This window comes from Mustela nivalis (genome assembly GCF_964662115.1).
Source record: "Mustela nivalis genome assembly, chromosome: 3".
Lineage (NCBI taxonomy): Eukaryota > Metazoa > Chordata > Mammalia > Carnivora > Mustelidae > Mustela > Mustela nivalis.
This window is the reverse complement of record NC_139022.1, coordinates 150,534,352-150,560,726: the sequence shown is the minus strand read 5'-3', so window position 1 is coordinate 150,560,726 and position 26,375 is coordinate 150,534,352. Positions and strand designations below refer to the sequence as shown.

General features: G+C 41.8%; 1 protein-coding gene across 2 annotated transcripts in view; it reads left to right on the top strand.

Moving 5' to 3' along the window:
- Positions 1 to 26,375, top strand: part of EGFLAM (EGF like, fibronectin type III and laminin G domains) — a 182,007-nt gene that overhangs the window by 54,954 nt on the left and 100,678 nt on the right. For both annotated transcript variants that reach the window (XM_082723444.1, XM_082723443.1), the window contains exons 2-6: positions 12,726 to 12,835; positions 13,825 to 13,905; positions 16,635 to 16,661; positions 24,268 to 24,385; positions 25,802 to 25,937. In XM_082723444.1, the coding sequence (XP_082579570.1) occupies positions 12,752 to 12,835; positions 13,825 to 13,905; positions 16,635 to 16,661; positions 24,268 to 24,385; positions 25,802 to 25,937 (446 nt within the window). In that variant the 5' untranslated portion in view covers positions 12,726 to 12,751. The remainder of the gene's footprint in view (positions 1 to 12,725; positions 12,836 to 13,824; positions 13,906 to 16,634; positions 16,662 to 24,267; positions 24,386 to 25,801; positions 25,938 to 26,375) is intronic.

The window sequence follows — 26,375 nt, the reverse complement described above, 5'->3', positions numbered from 1 at the left end:
TTCTGCCCCCGTCCCATTGAAGATTTTGTATCAACACACTCTAGACTTTAATTTCTTCCTCCGTAAAGTGGGAATGATTTCTCCTTCCTGTATCCCATATTGTCATGAGGATCACTTGATTTCTGGTGAAACATGGTGGGCGGAACAAGCATACTTACTCCTGGTCCTTCCAGAATTCCACTGAAATGCTTGTAAATTGGGGCAAAGGACACTTTGCCAGCAGGACAAAGGGAAAGAGGTAGAAGATGGCAGTGATGACATTTGGGAAACTGAAATGCACATAGGCAAGTGGCAATGCATTTAGAAATCAAAGTATGGGGTGTGCCTGGGTGGCTCAATAGGTTAAGTGTCCAACTTAACTCGTGATCTCAGGGTCATGAGATCGAGCCCTACTTCAGGTTCTGCACTCAGTGTGGAGCCTGCTTGAGATTCTCTCTCTCTCTCTCTCATTCTGGCCCTTCCCCCCAGCTTGTGCTCTCATGCTCTCTCTCTCTCTTTCAAAAACAGAAAGAATGATGATTGCTAGGCCAGCAGCGAGGGGAAGGTGATCAGAAGCTGGCTACTGTTTGAGGGGAGCCTTAAAGTTTACAAGGGTTTTCTCCTGCATCTCTGACTCTTTCTCTTTCCTCGGATCTCTCTTTCATTTTAAAGAAGTAACTGTTCAAGGGAGAAAGATATGGGTACCTTGTGTGAATTCATTGTGTGAATGAATAAACCACAGTGTATCCATTCTCTTACTGAGTTAGGATGTTAGGATGTTTCTGGTAAAAACAAAGAAATGTACAGATAAAATAAAGGGATGTAAACCTCCACAGAGATAAGACACAGTAACCCCTAAGGGCTGTTACCCCTGGAAGAGAAGGAGGAGGAGGAAAGGAATGGAGAATGGAGATACAGCTGTGTTTTATTTCCTGCCCCCACGTTTATTTATTTACTTGGGGCTTTATCGAGATAGAAATTACATATGGCACTGTTATATGTGTAAGTTTAAGGTCTACAATGTGGTAATTCAATATATGCATTTGATGTACATGTTGAGAAATGATCAAGACAATAAGGGGAGATGATACATTTATCATCTCAGGAAGAACTTGTAGGATTTACTCTCTTAGCACCTTTCAAGTATGGTAAACTATAGTCACCATGCTTAGATCTCCAGAACGGATTCATTTTAGAACTGAAATTTTGTATCCTTAGGCTACCTTTACCCATCCTCCTCCCCACACTACCCCACCCACTGTGGCAACTTCCAACGCTCTGTTTCTGTGAGTTTGACTTTTTTTAGATTCTACATATAAATGAACTAATACAGTATTTGCTTTTCTCTGAATCAACACTTAGTATAATGCCCTTCAGGTTTATCCATTTTGTCACAAGTGGCAAGATGTCCTTCTTTTTTTTTAAACTGAATATTTTTCCATTGTTTGGTGGCGTGTGCGTGTGTATGCGCACATGCACGTGTGTGTGTATATGTATATATCATAATATATTTATCCATCCATCCATCAACAGACATTAGCTGTTTCCATGTCCTGGCTATTGTAAATAATGCTGAAATGAACACAGGGGTGCAGATAACTCTTTGAGATCCTGTTTTCATTTCCTTCAGACACCCAGTCTTGGTAGTTTGAGGGACGCTATATAGTTTTCCAGAGTGTCTGGGCCAAGCTACATCCCCACCAAGAGTGCACCAGAAAAGTCCCTTTTCTCCCCATTCTCACCAACACATGTTATCTCTTGTCTTTTTGATAATAGCCACTCTCACAGGTGTGAGCTTATACATTTTTGTGGCTTTGACTTGCATTTTCCTATTGTTTAGTGATGTTGAGCAATTTCTCATGTGTCTGTTGGCTTCTGATTTGTCCATCTTAGGAAAAACATCTTTCTTTGGAAAATTTCAGGTTCTTTGCCCATTTTTAAATTGTATTATTTGTTTTTTTGCTATTGAATTGTATGCGTTCCTTATATATTTTAGATATTATCCCCTTATCAAATATATAGGGTACAAGTATTTCTCCCATGAACTAAAACGTTAAGTTATTTTGAGGAAGGAAAAACAAAATCTTCCCATCAGTATGCAAGGACATGTATAAGTGAGTGTATGTAAAAGCACCATGCTCAGAGCACCTGGCTTTCCCACCAGCTCTGGTTTAGAATCTTCATGAAGATGCGAAGCCCAGGACTATGGTTATGGGCCTGTCCCTCTTCTCTTAGACATTGTGAGACCTGGCTCTGGCCATCCCCCGGTCTATGTCCTGTGAGGCCTGGTGACAAAGCCCCTCCACTTTCCACTGCTGTGAGACCTAAGTTAGAATCAGCTGCCCTAGAGAATGCAGGACCTAGAGAGCAAAAACTTTGGAAAATACTATTCTGGAATACAGCCAGCCACCAAGGTAGGGAGAAGCAAGAGGGTGCCTGTTCTGTGTCTTTATAATACCAAGTCACCCCAATAGTATTTCTGTCGCTAATAGTTGACAATGCTGTGGGCATTGCTCATGGCAGCAATTGACATAGCAATTGGGTGCCTTCGTTTTACTGTGATGATTGACTTATGATACAGGAATGATATTCTCTGCAGATAAATTACCTTTGGTTGTTAAGAGCTAATAGATCTGCTTCATTAATTGCAAACTATTTTTAGCCTCAGCATTAAATGGAGAGACAGAATGCATCCACGAGACAACAAAGCCTGCCTTAACTCAAGTAACACAAGCTTCATAAAGCAATGCTTTGTGGCTTTCCTTCAGTTCTAAAGGAGCCTGGTCATACCCACACTCATACAGTGTTTGGTCTTTGACTATGAAAATACTCTTCAGAGTAACTTTTTAAAATTATAAGAAATAATATACTAGCATTCTGTAACCAAATAAAAGAAAACAAGGGGGAAAAAATCAACCTTCATCTCAGCCACCTTGATATAACAATTGCCTTTTACCCTTGCCTTCAAGTTATTTTTCAAATGAATATTTCCTATATATCCAGTACTAGCGTCATGGCAATTGGGTATACTTTTCATTTAACACTATATCATTATTGTTGCTGTGGAGTGACCCTAGCCTCCCTTTTAAACTAAACTTTCAATTCTGAAATAAATCTAGATTTACTGTTAGTTGTGAAGATAATAGAATTCCTGCCCATTTCTCACCCAGTTTCTCCTCATGCCAGTGTGGTCCCTAACCATGGCACATTGGTCAAGTCTAAAAAATTAAGTAGTGATCGTACTAACTAGTAGTAGTACCATATTATCAACTGAGCTACGGACTATTTGGATATCACTGGTTTTTTCCACTAATGTCTTTTTCTCTTCCAGATCCAATCCAAGCTACCCAAGGTGTTGAGTCAAATCTCACCATTAATGACTGTATTACAGTCCATCCATATAATATCCCACTATTGACCTAACACCCAGTTTCTCAATATCTAGATTGTTGCTTTTTTTTTCTTTCCTGTCTCACAAGGGTTCACAGGCAGAACCTCTTCCCTTAAGATTCTTTTCCTCACAGCAGACTGTAACCACATTTCCAAGAGCCCGAGGAGAGGGATGTATTGATGGCTCTGGGTACTGTCGCACATTGCCAAATTGTCTTCCAAAATGCCTGTGCTCATTTCCACTGTCACAAGTAATTTTTTGAGAGTAGCACATTCATGTAATCTTATCAGCATTAGTTACTCTCACTTAAACATTTTGACTAATCTAACAGGTTAAAATGACATCTCAATTTTTTAAAATTGTGCTTATTTGATTAACTACCAATTTGAATATTTTACCACATGTGTTTACCAACTATATTGTCTCTTTTGTGAGTTGTCTCTTCATATTTTATTTATTAGGGTCTGAATGTGTTTTTTTATCAATATGTATGAGTTTTATAATAAAGATAGCCCTTGGCCTGTCATTTTGCTGCAGTGATTTATCCTTCAATCTGTTGTTTTGATTTTCTTTTGCGATTTTTGAAGAGCATAGCCAAAGTGTTAGGACGCAGAATTCATCACTTTTCTTTTGATTTATTTTCTTTATTTTTTTTAAGGTTAGAAAGGTTTCTCCTCAAGAACAAAAATCTGATCTTAAAACCCAATTCTCTTTTATAATTTGATTTCCTATCTTTAACCATTTGATTCATCTGGAATATTTTTGGCGTTTGGCCCAAATGTCTGACCTGGCCGCCTCTTGCTCAGCAGCTGCAGGTGGCCACGCCTTCTTCACCATCAACCTTAAAGACCACCTTTGTGTTCCCTGAGTCAGTGAAAGGCGTACACCCCCCTCCCCTGTGTTGCCCAAGGCCGAATCCTTGGAGTTCTGACTCTCTCCTCTTCTTCACCCTCCACATTCACTCAACTACAACACCCTCGTGGTTCTAGTATGTGGTTCTTCCCCCTGCTTTTTTGGAAAAGAGTATATATTGCTTGGAACACTTTTCTACCCCACTTTCCCTCATCCCTACTCACCTGGAAGGTGGAGTCAGGGATGTCCTGGCTTTGTGCCACCGAAGTGCCCCATATTGCTCGTATGTTTTTCCCACCAGTTGCTATGTCCTGCTAACTTATTTGTGGTCCTCTGCCTCTTACATCATTAATGTAGCCTTACTGACTAACTCTGTGCCTGATGCATTTAGGAGCTCAATACATATTTGTTAGTTATGTGAAAGGCCTAATAGGAGTATATATGTCAGTAAAGTAGGAGTCCTACCCAACTCTGTCCCAGCAAGGCTTGATTAGAATATTTCCCTGCAGAATATGAAAGTAAAGGGGATAGCATATTGGAATTCATGCTTTTTATGGTCTGAAGATGTCAGGATACTGTAGCTTGGCTTGTTCAACATCCATTTATTCTCCTTCTAGGCACCATAACTGTTATGCAAAGGCTGGAAAAATTAAAACAACATTTTTCAGACTGCCTTGCAGACAGTATTCTGTAGGTAAATTAGGTCTCACCGATGAGATGCATTCTTGGGAGAGATGGAAGGCAGGTGTGGGATGAAGGCCATGTCCTGCTGCTCTTTCTTCTGCTAAGCAAGGCTGTCAAAGCATAGAACTCACACTTCCAAGGTTCCCATCACTTTGTGGGTCTAAAGGCAACCCCAGTGTCATGGCAGGATTGAGTATGAAGGCAGAGATTTCTTGGTTTTGAGTCACCACTAAAACCAGTTCCTCTCTCTCTCTTTCTCATCTATTTATTCATCTATCTGTAAAATAGAGTGAATGGTGAGTCATGAATTCCAGTCCATTGGCCTTCTCAGCAATTCCATAACCACATTTCTGCTGAAAATACTTAGAATGTTTTCTGTTTTCTGAACTGAACCTTGGCAGGACATAAGGACTGGTGTCGCACTTGTGGACTCAAGTAGCCCACCTTGGTCAGTTGTCATTTTTCCCAAAATAAATGGAGAAAGTTCTGTTCCTAGGACTTAGGATGAAACTGTGCTTACTCATTATTCTATGGTTCTGTGAGGGTATGATAGATCATTTCCACTCTCTTTCCCCCCACTTCCCAGTCTCCTTTGAGATTTTATTGGCACAAACCTCCTAAATCAGCAAAAAGCTACAAGTAGCGGGTAATTATAAAGCTAGACCTAAAGATAAAAATACACAGAGAAAATGTAAGTGAATGATTAAGATATTTAACTTAGGAAGAGTTCTTTCAAATGTATAAGAAAAAAAAATTAACAACCCAGTTAAAAAATGAACCAAATGCATGAATAGAGGAAGAAAAGTAGCCAAGGAAGATATTAAAATATTCACCTTTTTTCGTATCAGATTACTTGGGTGCCTGGGTGGCTCAGTTTGTTGAGTTGATTTTTGGTTTCAGCTCAGGTCATGAACTTAGGGTCATGAGATGGAGCCCTGTGTCAGACTCAGTGCTCAGTGTGGAGTCTGCTTGAGATTCTCTCCTTCTCCCTTTGTCCCTCCCACTCATGCTCTCTCTCTCTCTCTCTCTCTTTCTCTCTCTCTAATAAATAAATAAATCTTTTAAAAAATTAACAAAGACTTTTAAGTAATACTCAGATCTGGTAAAGATATATTACTTCTACTGGACATTCTCATTACCCCTTCATAAGCTGCTAAATTGGTTAATTTTCTAGATATTAGTTTGGTTAGATTTCTGAAAAGTCCTTAAAATATCCATTCTCTAGGATCAATAGTTGTCAACTGGAAGCAGTGTTGTCCCCAGGAGCCATTTAGTAATGTCTGGAGATTATTTTTGGTTTTCATACTATGGCTGGGGGGTGCTATTGGCATCTAGTGCTTTGAGACCAGGGGCGATATCCAACATCCTACAGTGCATAGCAGAGTTCCCACAGAAACCCACATAGCCCAAAAGGTCAACAGTGTTGATATTGAGACATTCTGTCTTAGATACAAGAATTTTGCTTTAAGAATTTTTCCAAATGAGAAAATTAAATGCATCTAAGGATTCATTTATTCAAGCGTTTTTGGAGAACTGTAAGTCAGTAGTTATTGAAACTTTATATGTACATACCCATAATTTTAAAAATTTTAATTCTAGTATAATTAGCATACAGTATATATTAGTTTCAGTTGAACAGTTAAGTAATTAAAAAATTCTATACATTACTCAGTGCTTACCATGGTAATTGTACTCTTAATAACTTTCACCCATCCCCCCCACCCACCTCTTCTCTGGTAACCACCAGTTTGTTCACTATATATAAGATTCTGCTTTTTTGTTTATCCCTTTTTTCTTTGTTCATTATTTTGTTTCTTAAATTCCAAATATGAGTGAAATTATATGGTATTTGTCTTTCTCTGACAGACTTCTCTCACTTAGCATTATATCCTCCTACCCGTGTTGTTGCAATTGGAAAGATTTCGTTATTTTTATGACTGAGTAATATTTCTGTGTGTGTATGTGTGTGTGTGTGTATACACTACTGTAATACATCTTCTTATCCATTCACCTGTTGATGGACTCTTGAGTTGCTTCCATAATTTGGCTATTGGAAATAATGCTGCAATAAACATAGGGGTGTATATACCTTTTTGAATTAGTGTCCTCATATTTTGGGGGGTAAATACCCAGCAGTAGAATTACTGGATCATATGATAATTATATTTTTATTATTTTGAGGAATTCCATACTCTTTTCCACAGTGGCTACACTATCAGAATGCATTCCCACCAACAGGGCACAAGAATTTCCTTCTCTCCATATTCTCACCAACACTCTTTGTTTCTTGTGTTTATGATTTTAGCCATTCGGAGTGTGAGATGATATCTCATTGTAGTTTTGATTTGCATTTCCCTGATGATGTGTAATGTTGAGCATCTTTTCATGTGTCTGTTGGCTATCTGGATGTCTTTGGAGAAATGTCTGTTTTGGGTTTCTGCCTGTTTTTAAATTGGATTAGTTGTGTTGTGTAAGTTCTTTATATATTTTGGATACTAACCCTTGATCAGATATGTCATTTGCAATATCTTTTCTCTTTTAGTAGGTTGCCTTTTAGTTTTATTGATTGTTTCCTTTGTTGTGCAGAAGCTTTTTATTCTGATGTAATCCCAATAGTTTATTTTTGCTTTTGTTTCCCTTGCCTCAGGAAACATATCTAGAAAAATGTTGCAATGGCCAATGTCAGAGAAATCACTGACTGTGTTCTTTTCTAGGATTTTTATGGTTTCAGGTTTCAGATTGAAAAAAATATATATGGTTTCAGGTCTTACATTTAGGACCTAAATCCATTTTGAGTTCATTTTTGTATATGGTGTAAGAAAGTGGACCAATTTTATTCTTTTGGGTGTAGCTGTCCAGTTTTCCCATCACCTTTTGTTGAAGAGACTGTCTTTTTCCCATTGCCTATTCTTGCCTCCTTTGTTGAAGACTAGTTGACCATATGATTTGTTTGTTTCTGGGCTCTGTATTCTACTCTATTCATCTATGTGTATATAGTATATAGTAGCATATCTTGAAATCTGGGATTGTGATACCTCCAGTTTGTTCTTCTTTTTCAAGATTACTTTGCTATTCAGGGTCTTTGTGGTTCCATGCAAATTTTAGGATTATTTGTTCTAGTTCTGTGAAAAATGCTTTGATATTTTGAATTAGATTGCATTAAATCTGTAGATTGAGGGACTCCTGGGTGGCTCAGTCAGTTAAGCATTTGCCTTCAGCTCAGGTTCTGGGATTGAGTCCTTCTTCAGGCTCCTTCCTTGGTGGGGATTCTGCTTCTCCCTCTGTCTGCTGCTCCCCCTGCTTGTGCTCTCTGTAGAGGGATATATGCAGAAAAATAAAATATCTGTAAAAATATTTGTAGATTGCTTTGGGTAGTACGGACATTTTAACAATATTTGTTTTCCCAATCCATGAGCATGGAAAATCTTTCCATTCGTTTGTGTCATCTTCAGTTTTTTTTATCAATGTTTTTTAGTTTTCAGAGTACACTTCTTTTATCCCCTTGGTTAAGTTTATTCCCAGGTATTTCATTATTTCCAGTGTAATCATTAATGGGGTTGTTTTCTTAATCTCTTTCTGCTACTTCATTATTCATGTGGAGAAATGTAATGGATATTTGTATGTTGATTTTGTATCCTGCAACCTTATTGAATTCACTTATCAGTTCTAACAGTTTTTTGGTGGAATCTTTACGTTTTCCTATATATATAACAGTATCATGTCATCTGTAAACAGTGAAAGTTCTACTTCTTACCAATTTGGATGCCTTTTATTTCTTTTTCTTGTCTGATTGCTGTGGCTAGGACTTCCAGTCCTATGTTGAATAAAAATGGTGACAGTGAACGTTTTTATCATGTTTCTGATCTTAGGAAGAAAGCTCTCAGTTTTTCACATTGAATATGGTGTTAGCTGTGAGTTTTACATATATGGCCTTTATTATGTTGAGGTGTGTTCCTCTAAACCTAACTTTGTTGAAGGTTTTTATCATTAATGGATGTCATATTGTGTCAGATGCTTTTTCTGCAACTATTGAAATGATCATATGGTTTTAATCCTTTCTCTTGTTGATGTGACATAGTAGGTTGATTGGTTTGTGAAAATCAAACTACCCTTGCATCCCAGGAATAAATCCCTCTTGAGCATGGTGAATGATTTTTTTTTTTTTATTGTATTATTGGATTTGGTTCACTAATATTTTGTTGAAGGTTTTTTTTTTTTCTATGTTTATCAGAGACATTGGCCTATAGGTTTTTTTTTTTTATAGTGTCTTTATCTGGTTTTGATATCAGGGTAATTCAGGCTTCATAGAATGAATTTGGAAGCTTTCGTTCCTCTTTTATTTTTTGGAATAGTTTGAGAAAAACGTGTTATTAACTCTAATTTAACTCTTTGGTAAAATTCCCTTATATTCCCTTATAATCCTTTGTATTTCTGTGTTGTTAGTGGTTATTTCTCTTCTTTCATTTGTGACTTTGTTTATTTGTGTCCTCTCTTTATCTCACTTTCTCACACTCTCTCTTTTTTTCTTTTTTTTTTTTTTCTTTCTTTCTTTCTTTTTTTTTTCTGATGGGTCTGCCTAAAGGTTTATCAGCTTTGTTGATGTTTTCAAAGAACCATCTCCTGGTTTCATTGATCTGTTCTATTGGTTTTGTTTTGTTTTAGTTCTCATTTCATTTATTTCTGTTTTAATCTTTATTATTTCCCTCCTTCTATTGGTTTTGAGTTTTGTTTGTTCTTTTTCTAGCGCCTTTGGGTGTGAGGTTAGGTTGTTTATTTGAGATTTTTTCTTGCTTCTTGAGGTAGGCCTGTATTGCTATAAACTTCCCTCTTAGAACAGCTTTTGCTGCAGCTGAAAATTTTTGGACCATTGTATTTTCATTTTCATTTGTCTCCATGTATTTTCTTATTTCCTCTTTGATTTCTTGGCTAACTATTCATTTGTCAGTACCACATTATTTAACCTCTATATATTTGCGGTCTTTCAGATTTTTTTCTTGTGGTTGATTTCTGCTGTCAAACTGTTGTGGTTGGAAAAGATGATGGTATGACTTCAGTCTTTCTGAATTTGTTGAGACTCATTTCATGGCCTAATGTGTAATCCATTCTGGAGATATTCCATGTGCATTGAAAAGAATGTGTACTTCACTGTATTAGTATAGATATATCCATAATTTTTAATTATCCATCATAGAAATACTCAGATATGAACAAAAAGACATATACACAAATATTCTCAGCATTATTTTAACAGTGAAATTTTGGAAACAACCTAAATATCAATCTGTCGTGTAAGTTAATGTACATATGTGCTCTAAGGAGCAGAGTACTTGGCCTTCCCACTGCCCAGTGGTCTTTTCCTAGGATCTGATTCTCCTCTAAGGAGCTTTCAGTACTATGGGTGGGATCAATAGAAGAACTATTCCCAATACGCCCTTCATCCTGTCAGTTCCCAGTTTGGAAACTGGAAAAAAACCTGATATTTCCTCTCTGACCCCTTGGCTGAGTCAAGAGGGAGTCACATTACATAAGTTTGGCCACCCACTTTAGATCTTTTTTTTTTTTTTTTAAGATTTTATTTATTTATTTGACAGAGAGAGATCACAGTAGACAGAGAGGCAGGCAGAGAAAGAGAGAGGGAAGCAGGCTCTCCGCTGAGCAGAGAGCCCGATGCGGGACTCGATCCCAGGACCCTGGGATCACGACCTGAGCCGAAGGCAGCGGCTCAACCCACTGAGCCACCCAGGCACCCGGGACTTTAGATCTTCAACCAAGGTGGAGCCAGAGAATAGTTCAAGACCAAACCCCTGAGTGACACCAGTGACGGCAGTGGTAGGTGTCTGTGGGTGGGGGGACGGTGGCAGCTGCCTCCTAGACTGGCTGTTCTTACCAAGTGACAGCACTGAGCCTCTACTACTTGGGCTGCCAGAAAGGCCTTGGTTTCTGTTATTAAAAACATGGATGGGAAGCCCCAGCAGCAGTCTAATAAATTGACACCTTAAGATTTTGGTGAATTGCAGACTGTGTAACCTAAGTGATATGCTAGAGCATTCTACACAGTTGTTAAAAAGAAGGATCATTAGCCCATACTGGTAAGTGGGAAATCAAATGGAAGAAATTCATCCACTCAAACTCTTTCATTTACTAGTCTCTGTGTTCTGAACTGGACATACCTATTTCTTGCCCTCATGGAGATTGATTGATTGATTGATTGATTTAGATTTTACTTATTTATTTGAGAGAGAGAGAGCACATGAGAGAGCACAAGCATGGGGAGGGGCAGAGGGAGAGGGAGAAGCAGACTCTCCATTGAGTAGGGAGCCTGATGCAGGACTGAGGCACCCAGGTGCCCGTCATGGAACATTATTTAAAATCGGAAAATACTGGAAATAAATTAATTGTCTAACAAGAGTGGAATGAGAAAGAGTGTAAATTGCGGCATATGCAGTACAGTCGTCCCCCACCTGTCTATGGTTTCAACGTCAAGATTTCAATTACCCACCGTCAGCCAGTCTGCACACAGATGATCTGCCTTCTGACACATCATCAGAAGGTCAAGAGCAGTCTAGCACTCCATCACAGTGCCTAAGCCATTTGCCACACTTTACCTCATTGTGTAGGCATTTTGTCACCTCTCATTATCATGAAAGGAGGGGTGAGTATGCTACAATAAGGTATTTTGAGAGAGACCATAGTCATATAACCTTTACAGCAGTATGTTAGTATAATCGTTCTATTTTATTATTGTAAACTTCTTACACTGCCTAGTTAATAAATTAAAGTATCATAGGTATATATTTATAGGGGAAAAATAGTATATATAGGGTTTGGTACTATCTGTGGTTTCAGGCATCCACTGGGGGTCTTGGAAAGTATCCTGCACAGGTAAGGGGGAATTACTGTATAAAGGAGAACTTACAGCCATTAAAAATAATTAGATTGATAAATATATACTCTCAGTTTATATATATAGATAGATAGATAGATATACTATATCTGTAAGTATATATCTAACTATATAATATATATAACTATATTATATATATATATAGTTATATATATAATATATATAACTATATAAGATTTGTATATATTTATTCTATATAATGATTTGTATATATTTATTCTATATAATGAACACAATAAAGAAAAATAAAAATTTTATATACATAAATATATATGTACATATGTATGTGTATATATCTATATCTACATATCTATATTTACATACAGATATCTTACAAATAGTCACATGTAACCAAAAGGAAGTATTGTATTTAAATGTTGACAGGACTCATTCCTAAATTTTGGCAATCTGCATATGTTATATTTATAAACATAAAATGTATTATTTATAACCATGAAATTATTTACGATAAGGATACAGTAAAAGATTTGAAGTTTGCTACTGTAAAACATTTGAAGTTTTCTAACTCCATTTCACACTTAACCATATTTTTGAGATGTTCTGTAATATGAATAAGTGAACTATGTAAAGAGACATAGTTACATAAAATACTTATAAAACATATTTATGTTACAAAGTAAAAAGAAAAAAGAAATTCATCTTCCTTTGATACATTCCATGCCCCTAGAGACAAGTCGCAAGTGCTTGGTTTCCCTTTGTTGGCCTCTGGGTGCTAGAAGTTATAGAAAGGACTGAGGGGCCATACGATTGCCAGGCTGGGAAGGAACAGCAGAGTTCTGGTGAAGTCAGCTGAATTAGGTGTGGCATGCCAGAGAGGTGTCTGATTTCTGTCCTGCGGTATCATCTTTCCATCAATAGACAGAACCTCTGACAGTCTCTTTTGCTTTGGGGCAGGCAAAGTGGAGCCTCCTCTGGATATCATGCTGTTCGCCTTGAACTGCACAGCTCTCAGCATCCAGTGGAGAATGCCCAGGCATCCCAGGAGCCCCATCACCGGCTATACTGTGAGTACCGGGGCCCAGTGATCTCAGACATGGGTGTCATCCCGGTAACTGTACGCCCTTCCCACCCTTGCTCCTCCTATAGAGGGCCTGCTTACACCAACCCTCCCCAATTAATCACTGCCCCGGTTTCCTTACATGAAACCAGAGCAAATATTTCCCTTTTAAGGGTATTTGTAAGTGCCTGAAAGTCTGTTAGGATCTATGGAGTCCTTACTCTGTTCAGGGAGGGGGAAAATGTAAACTAAGTAGAAGATGTGGTTCCTGCTATCCAAGTGCCCACGGTCAAGTTCGGAGGCTAAAGCAGAAACATGGGAATAAAGTAAAGGCATGGACAGGCAAAGTGGGGGAGGGGACAGAGAGTGCATTCCTACCTATCAGAGGAGAGGGTCACCAATGTGTTTTGTTTGAACAAGTTTTTAAAAATGAGTGAACTCTTAGCAGTTAGGAGATTTCAAATAAGTATTTGAGTTCTGAAAGCTCTGGGAATATCCAGAGAGTGGGCCACACCAGGCCCACATTCCTAAGGGGGAACCGAGTCCACTGGAGCTGGGCTGCCCACTTTAGATGGGACAGAACCCCCATAACACCCAGATCTGCAACTCCCTACTGCCTCCTTGTCACCAAAAATGGGCCCTCCTCCTATTGTCTTCTTAAGGCAGAGAAGTATGTTTCCGAACTCCTGTTACATAAAAAGTGGGACAATGGAAGATGACCCGAGAAAGTCGAGGTTTGGGGAAGACTAGCAGCTGTTGGGTTCCTCCCACTTCACTGGCACACATCTCTCTCCCAGTGTCTGTGGGCTCATGGGTGTGCCAGTCCAGCCACCGGGGAGCTGGTGTTTGTTGTAGAACCAGGGTCAGTGAGGCGGCGCACCTCAGAGCCCCCCGCCCCACCCCCTGGCGGCTGTGTCCGGAGCTCGAACCCCGGGCCTTTGATCTGCTATAGGAGTGCTGGTCCGGCTCTCACCCCGATGCCTGCCTCTTTTCCAGGTCTTCTACTCTGAGGTGGGTGCGGATAAATCCCTACAGGAGCGGTCGCATCGTGTGCTGCTCCAGGACCCCGTGGCCCCGGTGAGTAAAGACAGCGAGGCCTCCCCCTCCAAGAGCACCTGTGGTTGGCGTTGCAGCGATAGTCAGAAGGATTTCTAATCGTGTGTGTGTGTCATATGTAATAATCATGTGTACATAGTCCTCTGGAATTTACACACATTTTCACGCACACGCTCTCATCACACGCCTCGGCCTGCGTGTCCAGAAAGGCAGGCGCGTGCAGAAAGGGTTCTGGAGAAGCACATCCATCCTGGACTCAACCCGCCCCCCCCAAACAGCCACCTTACAGCTGTTTTTTCGTTCATGAAGTTCGATGCCGACTTTTTAAAAATCCCCGTAAAGCTTTATAAATAAATATGACCCATCCGTATCCTCCCAAGTGCCTGGAGACACAATGCAGAAGAAAATGATGTCATTTGAAATGTATATTCAAACGGTCCAAGTTGTTTATTTTTCTTCTCAAGCTCCGGTGCCCGGTCCTTCCACTCACCAGCGACTGCCTCTCCATCTATTTCTTTTCCTCTTTCCTGTCAAGGTCTCCGTGGGTGAATTTTCCTGCCTTAGGCATGTTCTGTTTTCTTTCCTCCACTCTCCTCCCCCCGCTGCCCCGTTCTACTACAATTCTCCGAGAGGCTAGAGCCTTTGGAATTGCTCTGCAAGCATCCAGCCCCAGAATGCGGTGGCGGTGGGGGTGTTGGCGACTGCGGAGTCCGCGCCCACTGTAGGCGCGGAAGCCCTACGTGGAAGCTGTTGCTCCCTGGACTCCTTCTACCTGCCAGGCACAATTCCTCCTGCTTTCCATTCGCTTTCGCATTTAATCTTCACAACCAACCTTTAAACTTCATTTTATTGACAAGGATGCCGAGACTCACTCTCAGGTGAAATCACTCTCCCCACGTCACACGTTAGTGAGGAACAACGTCCACTGGAACCCAGCACAGGCTGACTTCTGAACCTTGCTCTGGCTTTTTTTTTTTTTTTAATTAAATTTTAAGTTTTTACAAAAGCTCTTCAGGAAGAAGAGATACACATTTGCAGCTTGTGTGTACATTTTTGCAGGATACACTTTTAGTCTCAGACTTTGGTGCCAGCTGCCCTCATTTGCCCCAGAAGCCCTCAGCCCCAACCTCTATGGTTTACTTTATCCTCAAAGGGGAGACCGGCTTAGCCCACTGAGGAATCCTTGAGTTGAGGTTGTGTCTCATCTCAGCACTTTCAACAAGCACCTGGACCCTGCCAAGGAGCCAGAAGTATCCCCAGCCATCAGCCTGCAACATGGTCCAGGCATCGAAGGCACAGTGACGGTGACAGGTGTCTTAGAGTCTGGGCAGTACCTCTGGAATTGAGATCCTGCCCCGAACACTGGCATCTCTGGGGAGGACCCAGCAGTGCAAAGGTGAAGCATGGGGCCAGGGGAGAAATAGGCACCCTGAGCCTCCAGACATCCTTCCTGCACTTACAGATTGGGTAACTTTGGCCAGAGACCCCTCACCTGGCTAAGCCTTACCTTTCTCCCATGGAAGGGGTATAATAACTACACTTGTTGTGAGTTCCAAATAAAATGGTATATTTAAAAGCCTTTGGTTTTAAAATGTAAAGAAGCCAGATAGATGTTAGTGATCATTCCTGAGGATCACTGCCTTTATGTTAAATACATTCTGTCTGTTAATTACATCCAGGTATTAGAGTATGCTAGCAAATTATGCCTTGCCCATTTCAACACACTTTCACAGTTGCTGCTATACGCCCAGTATAGGATAACACAGAGTCCCGATTCTCAGGCAGATTTCAGTCTTATTGGGAAAATCCCATTCTCCTTGATAAGCAGTTGGAAAGCAACGTGAGACCTGATGTCATTAACATGCCGCTTAGTAGACCGAAGTTTCGAAGAGGGAGAGATTAGTATATGAACAAGTGGTCCAACTAGGGGCTGAGCACTGAAGCAGGAGCAGTTTTTAGAAAGGCACAGGAGAGGGAGGAGCACTGAAATCAAAAGGAATGGTGTGAACCAAGAGGACAGCCTGTATGTGTGTGTGTTCATGCCCGCGTGCTTGTGCGTTCTGGTGGGGAGTGGGGGGAGGTGCAGAATGCCCAGAATGGAGAGAGGAAATCATGCGAGGACATAAAGACAGTGAGTCAGGAAGAGGGGAAGTGTCTGGTTTAACAGTGAGCTCTGGATTCAGGACTTGCATTCAGTGTGCTGTATTACAACAAGCTAACCCTACCGGACCTCAGTTCTCTCGTAGACAGAACAGGGATCCAAATAGTATCTATATCATGGGAGCATATCTGGGGTTTCCAAACTGTGCCAGCTGCTCCAGGCTGTGCAGCAAACTCACGGGGGTGCTGCAGAATGTTTCAGCTTCTCAAGGGAAAGAGGGACATCTGTGTGAACGACCACTACCAGGTTGTTTGGGTAAAACTACAGCATAAATGGAACACTTGGGCATTTCTTTGGTATCATAGGTGCTATAAAAATATTCCTGAGACAGCAAAGGTGCGGTCAGCAAAGAAAGTTTGGGAACCCTCTGACCTGTGTGATCACTAAACAGGGTCCCGGCCGTGATGCCCTCAGTACTGCAGCTAGCATGGAACAAGCACTGAGCGAGGGGGCAACAGAGCTCAGACGGAAGCTGTGTGTTCGCTGCCTGTGTCTCTCTGTGGAAGGGGGGGCTGCTCTGCTGGTTTATTTGCAACCTGGAAGTTTCCCTTTCCTTTCATGTTGTTCTGTTTTTGTTTCTCCTCTGCAGGGACAGTCTGATCACCGGGTGATTTTTGTAAGTATGCTTCAGAAAAGTTAAATCCTTGTCCCAACCCAGGATTCAGGGGTTCTCTTTTCATCAAAATGTTGATTTTCCCACATCTCGCTCCTACTGATTGAGGCCTGAGGGAGAGTGCTTAGTTCCAGTGTGAGCAGGGACAGCGGAGCATACCAGGTGAATTTTTAATCATTTAGAAAGAAGGCGCTTTTATTCTCCTCTGTGCTGCTTCATCTCACACAGCAGAGTGAGGTTACTGGGAACATTTTTAAAGGTTGAAGTAATTTAAGCTCCGTTCCATAACTGGGTGAAAAAGACTGAAAAGGAGAGAAGATATTTAAATGACTGAACACCGCTGCAGGGTGGTTCCCCTCCCCCCACCCTTCCTTCTCCTTTCCTCACTTTCCCTAAGGATTCCAGACCTTCCCAGGAAGCCAGGTCACCTCAAATCACTTGACTTGCTGGATTGACTGCCAAACAGGTCGGGTTATATCCTTCAATGATTTGCCAAATGGAGGCCTTTGACTGGGTTAGCGTTTGACACTTTTTTCTTAGAACAACCTGCAGGTTTCAACCTGGAAAAAATAAGTAGTAAAACAAAGCAGGGCGATTTGGTCATTTTTTAGAGTTGGAAATAGAAGCAAGTGTTTAGACTGGTAGGCTCCACACTTTCTAATCATTCATATCATTGGTAAAAAATATTTGAACACGCACGTGTATTTATAAATTATGCACATGCTACTTTACTAGTATACTATGTACATTAGAATGTTCCACAGAACCTTAAAGGAGGAGATAAGACAGAAATAGAAAGTTCTTTTCTTCTAGCATCTCAGAATATTGTCTTGCTCACCCACAGGGAAGCACCATCATCCTGCTTTGGAGTCCACTGGTCTGGTGATCCAGAATCATGATTGCACTTGGGTCTTATCCAAGCTTAGAGAGAGAAAACAGAGGCAGGAGTCATGAGACTAGTTATGGTGTCCCAGCTCTGTCATCACACCAGAGGTCATCTTGGACAAAGTTACTGAACCCCTTTGAATCTCTCTTTGACTGTAAAATGACCTAGTAATGGTTCCCAGCTGGGGGTTCCTTTGTTCCCTCTGGGGCATGTGGACATAAGTATGGACATTTTCATGGACAAGCCTCAGGGAGGCTGTTTTCCCTGCAGTACACAGGACAGACCCATACAAGGAAGATTTGTATAGCCCCAAAGTCAGTACTGCCCTTCCTGTGAAACTCTGGAAGATACTTTCTAGCTTTCTGGGACCACTCAGGCAACAGAATCCCCCCAACTCCTACCACCACTCTGGCCCACATAGCCTTCCTCAGGGCCACTGAAAGAAAGATGTTTAGAAGATAGCACTTTTCTCTTTCTTTGGTGCCTTCCATGTAATGATGCTAGATATTCACAACCAAGGCCCAGTCTCAACTTGTAGAGTCAACTGTGAAGTTGAATCCAAGGTTATTAGCTACCAACAAGGTCATTTTAGAGCAATCGTAGAATTTTGGTGTTGAAACTTTGGTCCAGAGGAGCAGAGTGGCATCTCTAAGATCACAAAGCTATTGCGCAGCAGAATCTGGGTCTCCTGGCTCCTTGGTCCAGTGCTCTCCCACTTTGTGCTTTCTCTCAGCTCTGCTCTCTAGATGCCCTTACAGTATAGTAGCTCCCTGGCTGGGCTAGCAAACAGGATGACCTCTAGCTTCATTTCTGGAAACAAATAACCTGGGTTCCAGCAGTAGGAGAAAAATATAGCGTGAAAGGGAATAAAGGTGGAATCTGAAATCGGGGTCAGAGATTTAAATCCAGAGTCCTTCAGCATGGTTTTATCATTGCAAAGAGATATTCAGTTAAGAGTAGTCCCATCTTTAGGGGCTCCGTGTACATAGCTCTCCAGATTGTTTTTGTACATTGGGTCACATAATGATTAGGATAAAAGTCAAAAAGTCCAAAATGCCAAGATAATAGTGATTCTAACAAAATGTGCATTCATGTTTCCTTCAGGATATATCCTGTTTGGCTATAACCAATTTTGGTGGCTTCTGTCTTCAGAGACCTCGAATCTTATTGCTCTGCCATCTTGTTGCTCTGCCAACCCTTCTAGCTCTCCTTCCCATGGCCCACATTGGCTCACTGGCACATCCACATTCTAGCCAATAGATGAGGAAAAGAGGAAAGGGAATGCAGTCCTTCCTATGAAGGGATAACTCAGAAATTGCCCTCAGCATTTTAACTCAAATTCTGTTAGACAGACTTTAGCCACATGGCCACAGCTGGATGCAAGGGATGCTGGGAAATGTAGTCTTTGAGTGGCGACGGCCCAACTAATATACAGGGGTTCTATGATAAGAAAGGAGAGAATAGATATGAGAAGACAATCAGTCATCCCTGTCACTGACTTTGAATGGGGGGAATGAGACTGGTACAGTAGATGTGGAGAAGTTAGTTGGACCTCTGAAAAACAAGGTGCTAGCCTGAAAATTTGATATGCTGTGTGTGAGAGTTGGGCAGTTGGAAGCATATTAGGTTATGATGTGTCTTATGAGGGAAACCAGACCCATTATTGTCATTACTTCTGTTGTTGAGCTTTCATCTTGGATTCAGTGAACTAACTAGCCTTGCTTTTCTCTTCTTTAGATATAAATTCTCTGATCCCATGACAACCACTGGGGGTATTGGGAAGACAGAGGGGGCAGGTTTTGACGTTTTGCATTTTAAGAGGGAGTAGACAAACACAAAGTAACGTTATTTTGTAGCGAAGTATCCAGCTTTGCCTCCTCATTCCCCCCAAAAAGGTGTAGGAAGGGGTCCATGGAGACTGCTAAATTCACTCTGGACTCTACTCCAAGAAAGCGGTTTCTCTCACTGCTTCTCACTACATTGTATAAAATAAAATCCAAGAGAGATAAACATTTTGATTTGTTCTCAAACTTCCACCAGGCAACAAAACACTTAGTTTTTTAATGTTTTTTAATGCATATACAGTATCTTATGTAGTTTGATGCAAATAATTATAAAACACTTAAAGATGGAAATAGAAAGATTTGTGGAATTGTATGGTATTTTAATAAAGAACCCAATGGTTATCCCTAGTCACAATACAGTGAGAGATTCCATTTGGGAGGATTGATGTCAGAGGAAGAAATGATGGTTAAGTCATTGAGTCCAGCTCCTCTTTCCATGACCCCAGCTCCCCAGTGCCCTTGTTCCCTTATGCCACCTACGTAGCTGGTCAAAACAGGAAAAGGCTGGGAATGGTTGGCTCTGGGAGGGTCACTTTCTAGCTGTCTACCTATTAGAATATACCTGGGCTACAGGTAGAACTAATCTTTCATATCTAATAAAGGGTTTGCTTTTTGACCTACATAAGCAACATCAACATGTATGTTGATATGTAAGTTTATGTATTACATAAACTTCCATATATGGAATATATATTCCATTTATGTAATACATAAACTTACATAAATAGAATTCTTAATAAATACATAAACTTATATAAATAAAATAATTTATTTTAATTAACAAATTAATAAATTCATAAACTTACATAATAAAATAAAATTCTTAAAATAATAATCTGATCTTCAGTGTTTATGATAAGTATTTATTATTGATTTAAATTTTAATTTTTTTTGTACATGTATTTTTGAGTTAGAATTTGGGCCTTGGAGTTAAACAAAGCAGGGTTCAAATCTCCATTTTGCCACTTAATAAATTTATGTTCTTGAGCAAATCATTAACTTTTCAGGGATTCTCTTTTCTCCTCTGTAAATGAAAGAAAGAGTGTATCTACTTCACTGAACTAAAGAAAGAATTAAATCAGGCTACATGTACCTGGAACAGAGAAAACACACAATGCATGGTAATAGTAGCCATATTTGCTATTGGCTCAGAGCTAATATCTATAACAATCTATAACCATGCTGCTCCTCCCATATGTCATTCTAGTATAAGGACTTCCAGGGAGAAAAGATCCTAAAGCAAAAGTCTGCGAGGACATTGGTTTGAAAGTGTATCTTTGCTCTCATGGAAGAGCCTGGGCATGGCTGGCTGACGAGAGAGAAGTGAGAGGCTTTGTATCCACCTGCTACCTCTAGTCTCTTAATATCCCACTTGACATGGAACCGGGGGACAGATAGGGGAACTGAGATGCACAGATGCAAGGAGTTAGGACCGGAAGGGGGCTTGGGGTGAGGTCCATATGTTCAGCCACGCCCCCTTGTGCAGCTGCACAGAAGATGGAGCAGAGCAGAAAGGAGAGGCGGAGGAACTGGAGGCAGACAGCCTCAGGGAGCCTGTAGAAATGGCTGAGATCCAGAGGAAGTGGAGGAAGGGAGCAGGTCTGAGAGGCACGTGGAGGTGGCTGGAGAGAGGTGGGTAAGAGAAAGTCAGCCTGTCTCTGGATTTGCCAACCCCAGGGCCTGGGACAGTGGTACAATGCTGTTAATCAAGATGGAGGGGTCAGTCATAGAAGCTGGTTCTCGATGAGGTAATCTGCTTATATTGGGCACCTTGATTGGATTTCTTTCTTTCACTCATTCACTTTCTTGCCTCCATTTATTCATTCGTTCATCAAAAAAGCATTGCTTAAGCATTCGCTACCCGTCTCTACTAAGCTTTAGGTTGCCAGAGGAATAAGAACTTCCTCCAGCCCTCAAGTGGGTGGGGAGAAGGTGACTAATAAACAGACACTTACAACCTAAGGTGAGTGGTGCTAAGATGGAGATATACCAAGGACACCAGGGAAGCGTAGAGGAGGGACACCTAACCAGACTGGAGGCTGGGGGTCAGAGAAATGAGGTAATGTCTCAGCTGAACTGAGTCATGAAGGATGAGCAGGGGTGAGCCAGGCAAGAGTGGGGAGAAGGGCATTTCATGTAGAATGAGCAGCAGGTTCAAAGGCCCAGAGGCAAGGAATTGAATGGCATAAATTTGAGCCCTGCCAAGTCCTTATGTATGACTGGAATGTAGAATGCAAGGAAAGGAGGTGACATGAGATGGTGCTGGAAGGATAAACAGGGGGACACAACTATGCCATTCTAAGGGGATTATAAAATGGGAAGTGACATGCTCAGATTTGAGGTGTGGGAAGATAACTCTAGCAGGTAAGTTCTACACTGGTGGTGTAGGCAGTGTAAATGAACTGAGAATCGGAACCCACTGTCATAATTTGGGGACTTGGACTTAAGTGTCTATGAAGAGGAGATGACCTAAACAGACTCAAGTGACGTGAGCAAGTCTCAGTGACAGTATTGGTAACTGGCTGAATGGTGGTTAGAGAAGAGGTGAACACAGAGAGGAGAGTGTCAAGAATTTGTTGTTTGGGTTATGAGAGAGTGAAGGCAACATGGGAAGCAATTCCTTGCTCTGTTTTCAGTAGCGGGAGGAGAAAAGATGAGGTGAAATTTGACTATGTTGAACCTTAGCGGCTTGGTAGCTGTTGGGTAGAGATAGTCTAGAGGCGGTTGCAACCCCATGTCTGGACAGCAAGAGGGCAGCCAGAGCTGAGAGGCAGATTTGGGAGGTGTCAAGTGAAAGTAGTCTGGAAGCTGCGGAAGTAGTAGATGAGCTTACCCAGGCAAGATGCCAGAGTGAGAGGGTGAGATGGCAAGGGATGACTCCCTGGGAAAAATCAGTACCTGTGGGGCAAGCAGAGAAAGGGGAGTGGGTGGAGGATATTGAGAAGGAGCAATGAGACAAGTAGAAGGAGACCAAGGAGGTGCATCGTCATGGCTTCCAAGGGAACCAAGAAATTTAAGAAGCAAGGCTAGGCAACAGTACTGAAAGGTACAAAAAGTCAAGTACAGAGAATCATCCCCATTGGATTCACTACAAAGTTGTGTGGTGACCTTGTGGGACAAGAATATCTCAGTAGTTTCCTAGTGCAGAGAGGCCGGGGAGGGGTGAATCAGAAGTGGAGGCCGCTCCTTTAAGAAAGTTGCTCCTGTGGAGAGGAGGTGGGGGCAGGTGTGCTGGAGAATACTTGACTGTTCTTGAGGTGGGAGAGACTTGAGCACAGTGAGTAATCCCAGAAGGACCCGGTAGGGAGGGGAGGGGATGGAGTCACAGGAGAAGGCGGGCAACAGATGGAATGCAGAGCGCAGGAGGAGAGCCGTGCCCCGCATCCGGGGCTCATGTACCTGGCTGCCCATTTGTCTCAGCTGAGAGCTTTACACTGACCCCCAGGGGCCCTGCCTTCCACGGATTCTGATTTAAGTGGTCTGGAGTGGAGTCCAGGCATTGGTATTTTTTTTTTTTTTTAGTGATTCTTATGTGCACTCAGGGTTAAGGACTCTCATAGTAAGTATTCGATAAGTCTTTGTTGAATCCTTCTAAAAAGTTTCGTTGATCAGCAGGCACATTCTCCTTAGCAGCAATGACTGATCATCTCCAGAGGTGGCTCTGAAGAAGTCCAAGGCAGGGTCCCTGCTCTCAAGGAGCTCACAGCCCCAGAGGAGAAATAGGAGTACATGATTTGTAATATTTAAAAGTACTGATCAGTGACACAGCCTTTGGTAGGGTAAGCTCAGGCCTGGGTGATCAGATGTCATGGGGAAGGTTGGGGCCTCACAGGAGTGGTGGAAGGTAAGTTAGCAGGGAAGAGGAGGGGCCTCACACGGGACAGTAGTCATGACAACCCATTTCTTGAGGACATCCCTCATCCCAACTGCTTTACACACATTATCCCAAATATGACAGCTATGCAAGACAGTTCTATATCATCTCCATTTTACAGAGGAAGAAACTGAGGCTCAGGGGATTTAATTTCAAGGCCACAGCTAGCAATAAGTGGCAGAATCAGGATTCAAGCTAAAGACTCATTGATTCCAAAGCCCGTGTCCTTTCCACTGTAGTGTGCTGGGACCAGTGGGGCCCAGACTCCCACCTCCTAGTTAGCACTGTAGCCCCTGGGACATGTTGCTTTCACCAAAGCCTGAAGTGGAGGATGCTTTCAGAAAGCCTCCAGCTGGGGCCTTCTGGTCAGGGACATGGTACAGGTGAAGTTCATATACATCCTTCATCAATGTGGGGTTCCTGGACCTGCAGCAGCACTTGGAAACTTCTTAGAAATGCATATTCTTGGGTCCCTTCCCAGATGTACTGAATCAGCAACCCTGGAGTAAGAGGAGGGTAGGTCCAGCAATTTAAGAAACCCTCCTGGTGATTGTGATGCAGCTAAAAATTTGAGAACCGAAGTTTGAGACCCTTCTTTACTGGTACAAATCAAGACCTCAGTTTGCTGTTGTGGTTAGTCTCTGAACATCTGTAATGTGCAAATGGAGAGAAAAAACTGGTGGAATCCAACCCTGGAAAGGATGATTCCCTGAATTCTAGCAGCTCAGTACTCTGATCAAGGAACTCAAATGTTAAAAGCAAGATCTGATAAGATGACTGAGTCTCTCTGTTCTAGAACCATGTGTAGATGCCAGTAAAGGGTAACTCTCTGGAAATATGTGATGGTGTTTTCCTCTTTGCAACTTGGCCAGTCCTAGAGAAAGCAAAGAAATCTGTGGTATGCAGTTTCAGAGGGGCCTTGAGGTACAATCCTTCTGGAAATTGTCTGGTTCACTTGAAAAGAACTTCTGGTCATTGATGCATTTCCTGTTTGGTTGTTGACAGGAGGAAGTGATCGGAGATTTGAAACCAGGCACTGAATATCGAGTGAGCATAGCAGCTTACAGCCAGACTGGCAAAGGGCGGCTTAGCTCTCCTCAGCATGTTACCACTTTGCCCCAAGGTAAAATGGGTTCAATTCATTAAGTGTAGAAAAGCAATGGATGCCATTCACTCATCCCTTCATTCAGTGTATACCAATGATGACCTTCTGTGTGCCAGGCACTGTGCGAGGCTCTGGTGATGAACCAAAACAGGCACAGCCTTTGTCCTCTCAAAACTTAGTGGGGTGGATCAAGACATTACCTAGTTAAGGTGTAGTCATGGATGGTGGCAAATGCTATTTAGTGCTGTAAGAACATGTAAAGGGAGATCCCATGCAGGAGTGAGGTGAGAATTCCCTGGGAAAATGACTGACCAGTAAGGGGGAATCAGGAAGGGGAGGAAGGAGAGTGGGAGAGGAGATTTTATAGGCAAAGGGAACCCAACAATGGTGCATTAAAGTGGCACTTTGCTGGGCACCGGGGGACAAAGGTGGCTCCATCATCACAGTTCACAAGCTCATTGTGGAGGGAGAAGCAGATGGTAGGTGAGCAGCTCCAGGCCATCTGAGCGGGCTCTGGAGCACTCAGGAGGGAGCCCTCCTCCTGACCTCAATACATAGGCTGAGGGAAGATTTTAGAAAGATCCATATTTTTGGCCCAAAGTTTGAAAACTACATAGGATTCCTCTAGGAGAGACAGTAAGAAAAAATGTTTCCGGCATAAGCAATAGTGTGAGTAAAGGCTAGGAGATGTGAAACTCTGGATATGAAAATAGTAATAGCAGTTTCCTTGGGGCGATAAGATTGTGGGTGACTCTTACATCTTTACACATGATGGTGGGAGGGCATGTCCCAAACATCCTACCACTGGTATGCGTTCTGATGGCTGGGGCAACATATGCACACACACATGCGTGTGCACTCACATATGCACACACACACACACACGCACAAAATTGAACTTGAGTGACAGTAATGTTATGCATTTCATTTTCCTTGCAAGTGTCCATTCCAACATGCAAACAGAGATGGAAGGTAACTAGGAGGTGGGAGTTTAGTTGAGGATTTTAAAGGGTATGCACTATTGTGTGTCCCAGAGCTGATGGCGTGCTCTTAATTTAGTTAGATTTCAGCCAGGGCATTGAGGGAAGGAGGGAAGCCCTGTTCTCATTTGAAATGTTACATGGTATATTTTTCTGTGTTTGTTTGGCTTGGATTTGGAGGTTGTTCTGAATAGAGATGTTTCTGTTTTTGTTTTTTTAATTTTTAATTTTTTAATTAACATATAATGTATTATTAGCCCTAGGGGTACAGGTCTGTGTGAATTGCCAGGTTTACACACTTCACAGCATTCACCATAACATATACTTTCCCCAATGACCATACTGAATAGAGATGTTTAAACTGTAGGAAGCACATGTGCTTTTTATATATTAAACATCTTCAGCAGTAAGACCACCACAAAGTCAACTCTTAAGTGTTTGCTGTCCCACCTAGATTCCTGCCTGCCTCCGACAGCACCCCAGCAGCCACACGTCATTGTGGTCTCAGATTCTGAGGTGGCCCTGTCTTGGAAACCTGGAAAGAGTGAAGGAAGCTCCCCGATTCAGTACTATTCTGTGGAATTCATCAGGTAAGTTTGTGTGTAGCACTCAAAAACAGTATGTATTGACCTCAAGTGTTCCAAACATGACAGAATACTATGTGGAGAGTTGTCTCCACTGCATGTGTATTTAAGAGAAGCCAAAGGCTTGAAGACCTATATTTATACTCTCTTCCCAGGCCAGCACCTATCCCCACACCTCTTCAGACCCAGGTCATCTGGTAAACCCAGTGCTCACCCTACGTCTTCCTCTTCTCCCCTCTACCATCAGGACTATTCTAGGCTCTGAAAACTCCCTAGGCATCATTGCCAGCACACCTGCCCACATTTCAAGCTTGAAACTTGCCTCCCTGGCTTTGGAACGTTATACCTGAAGTTTAAATATTTGGTGGTGATTTTTCTTGAGGAAGGGGAAAAACAAACAAATAGAAGTCATTGTTTCCTCCACATCCTTAATGCCATGAGGCA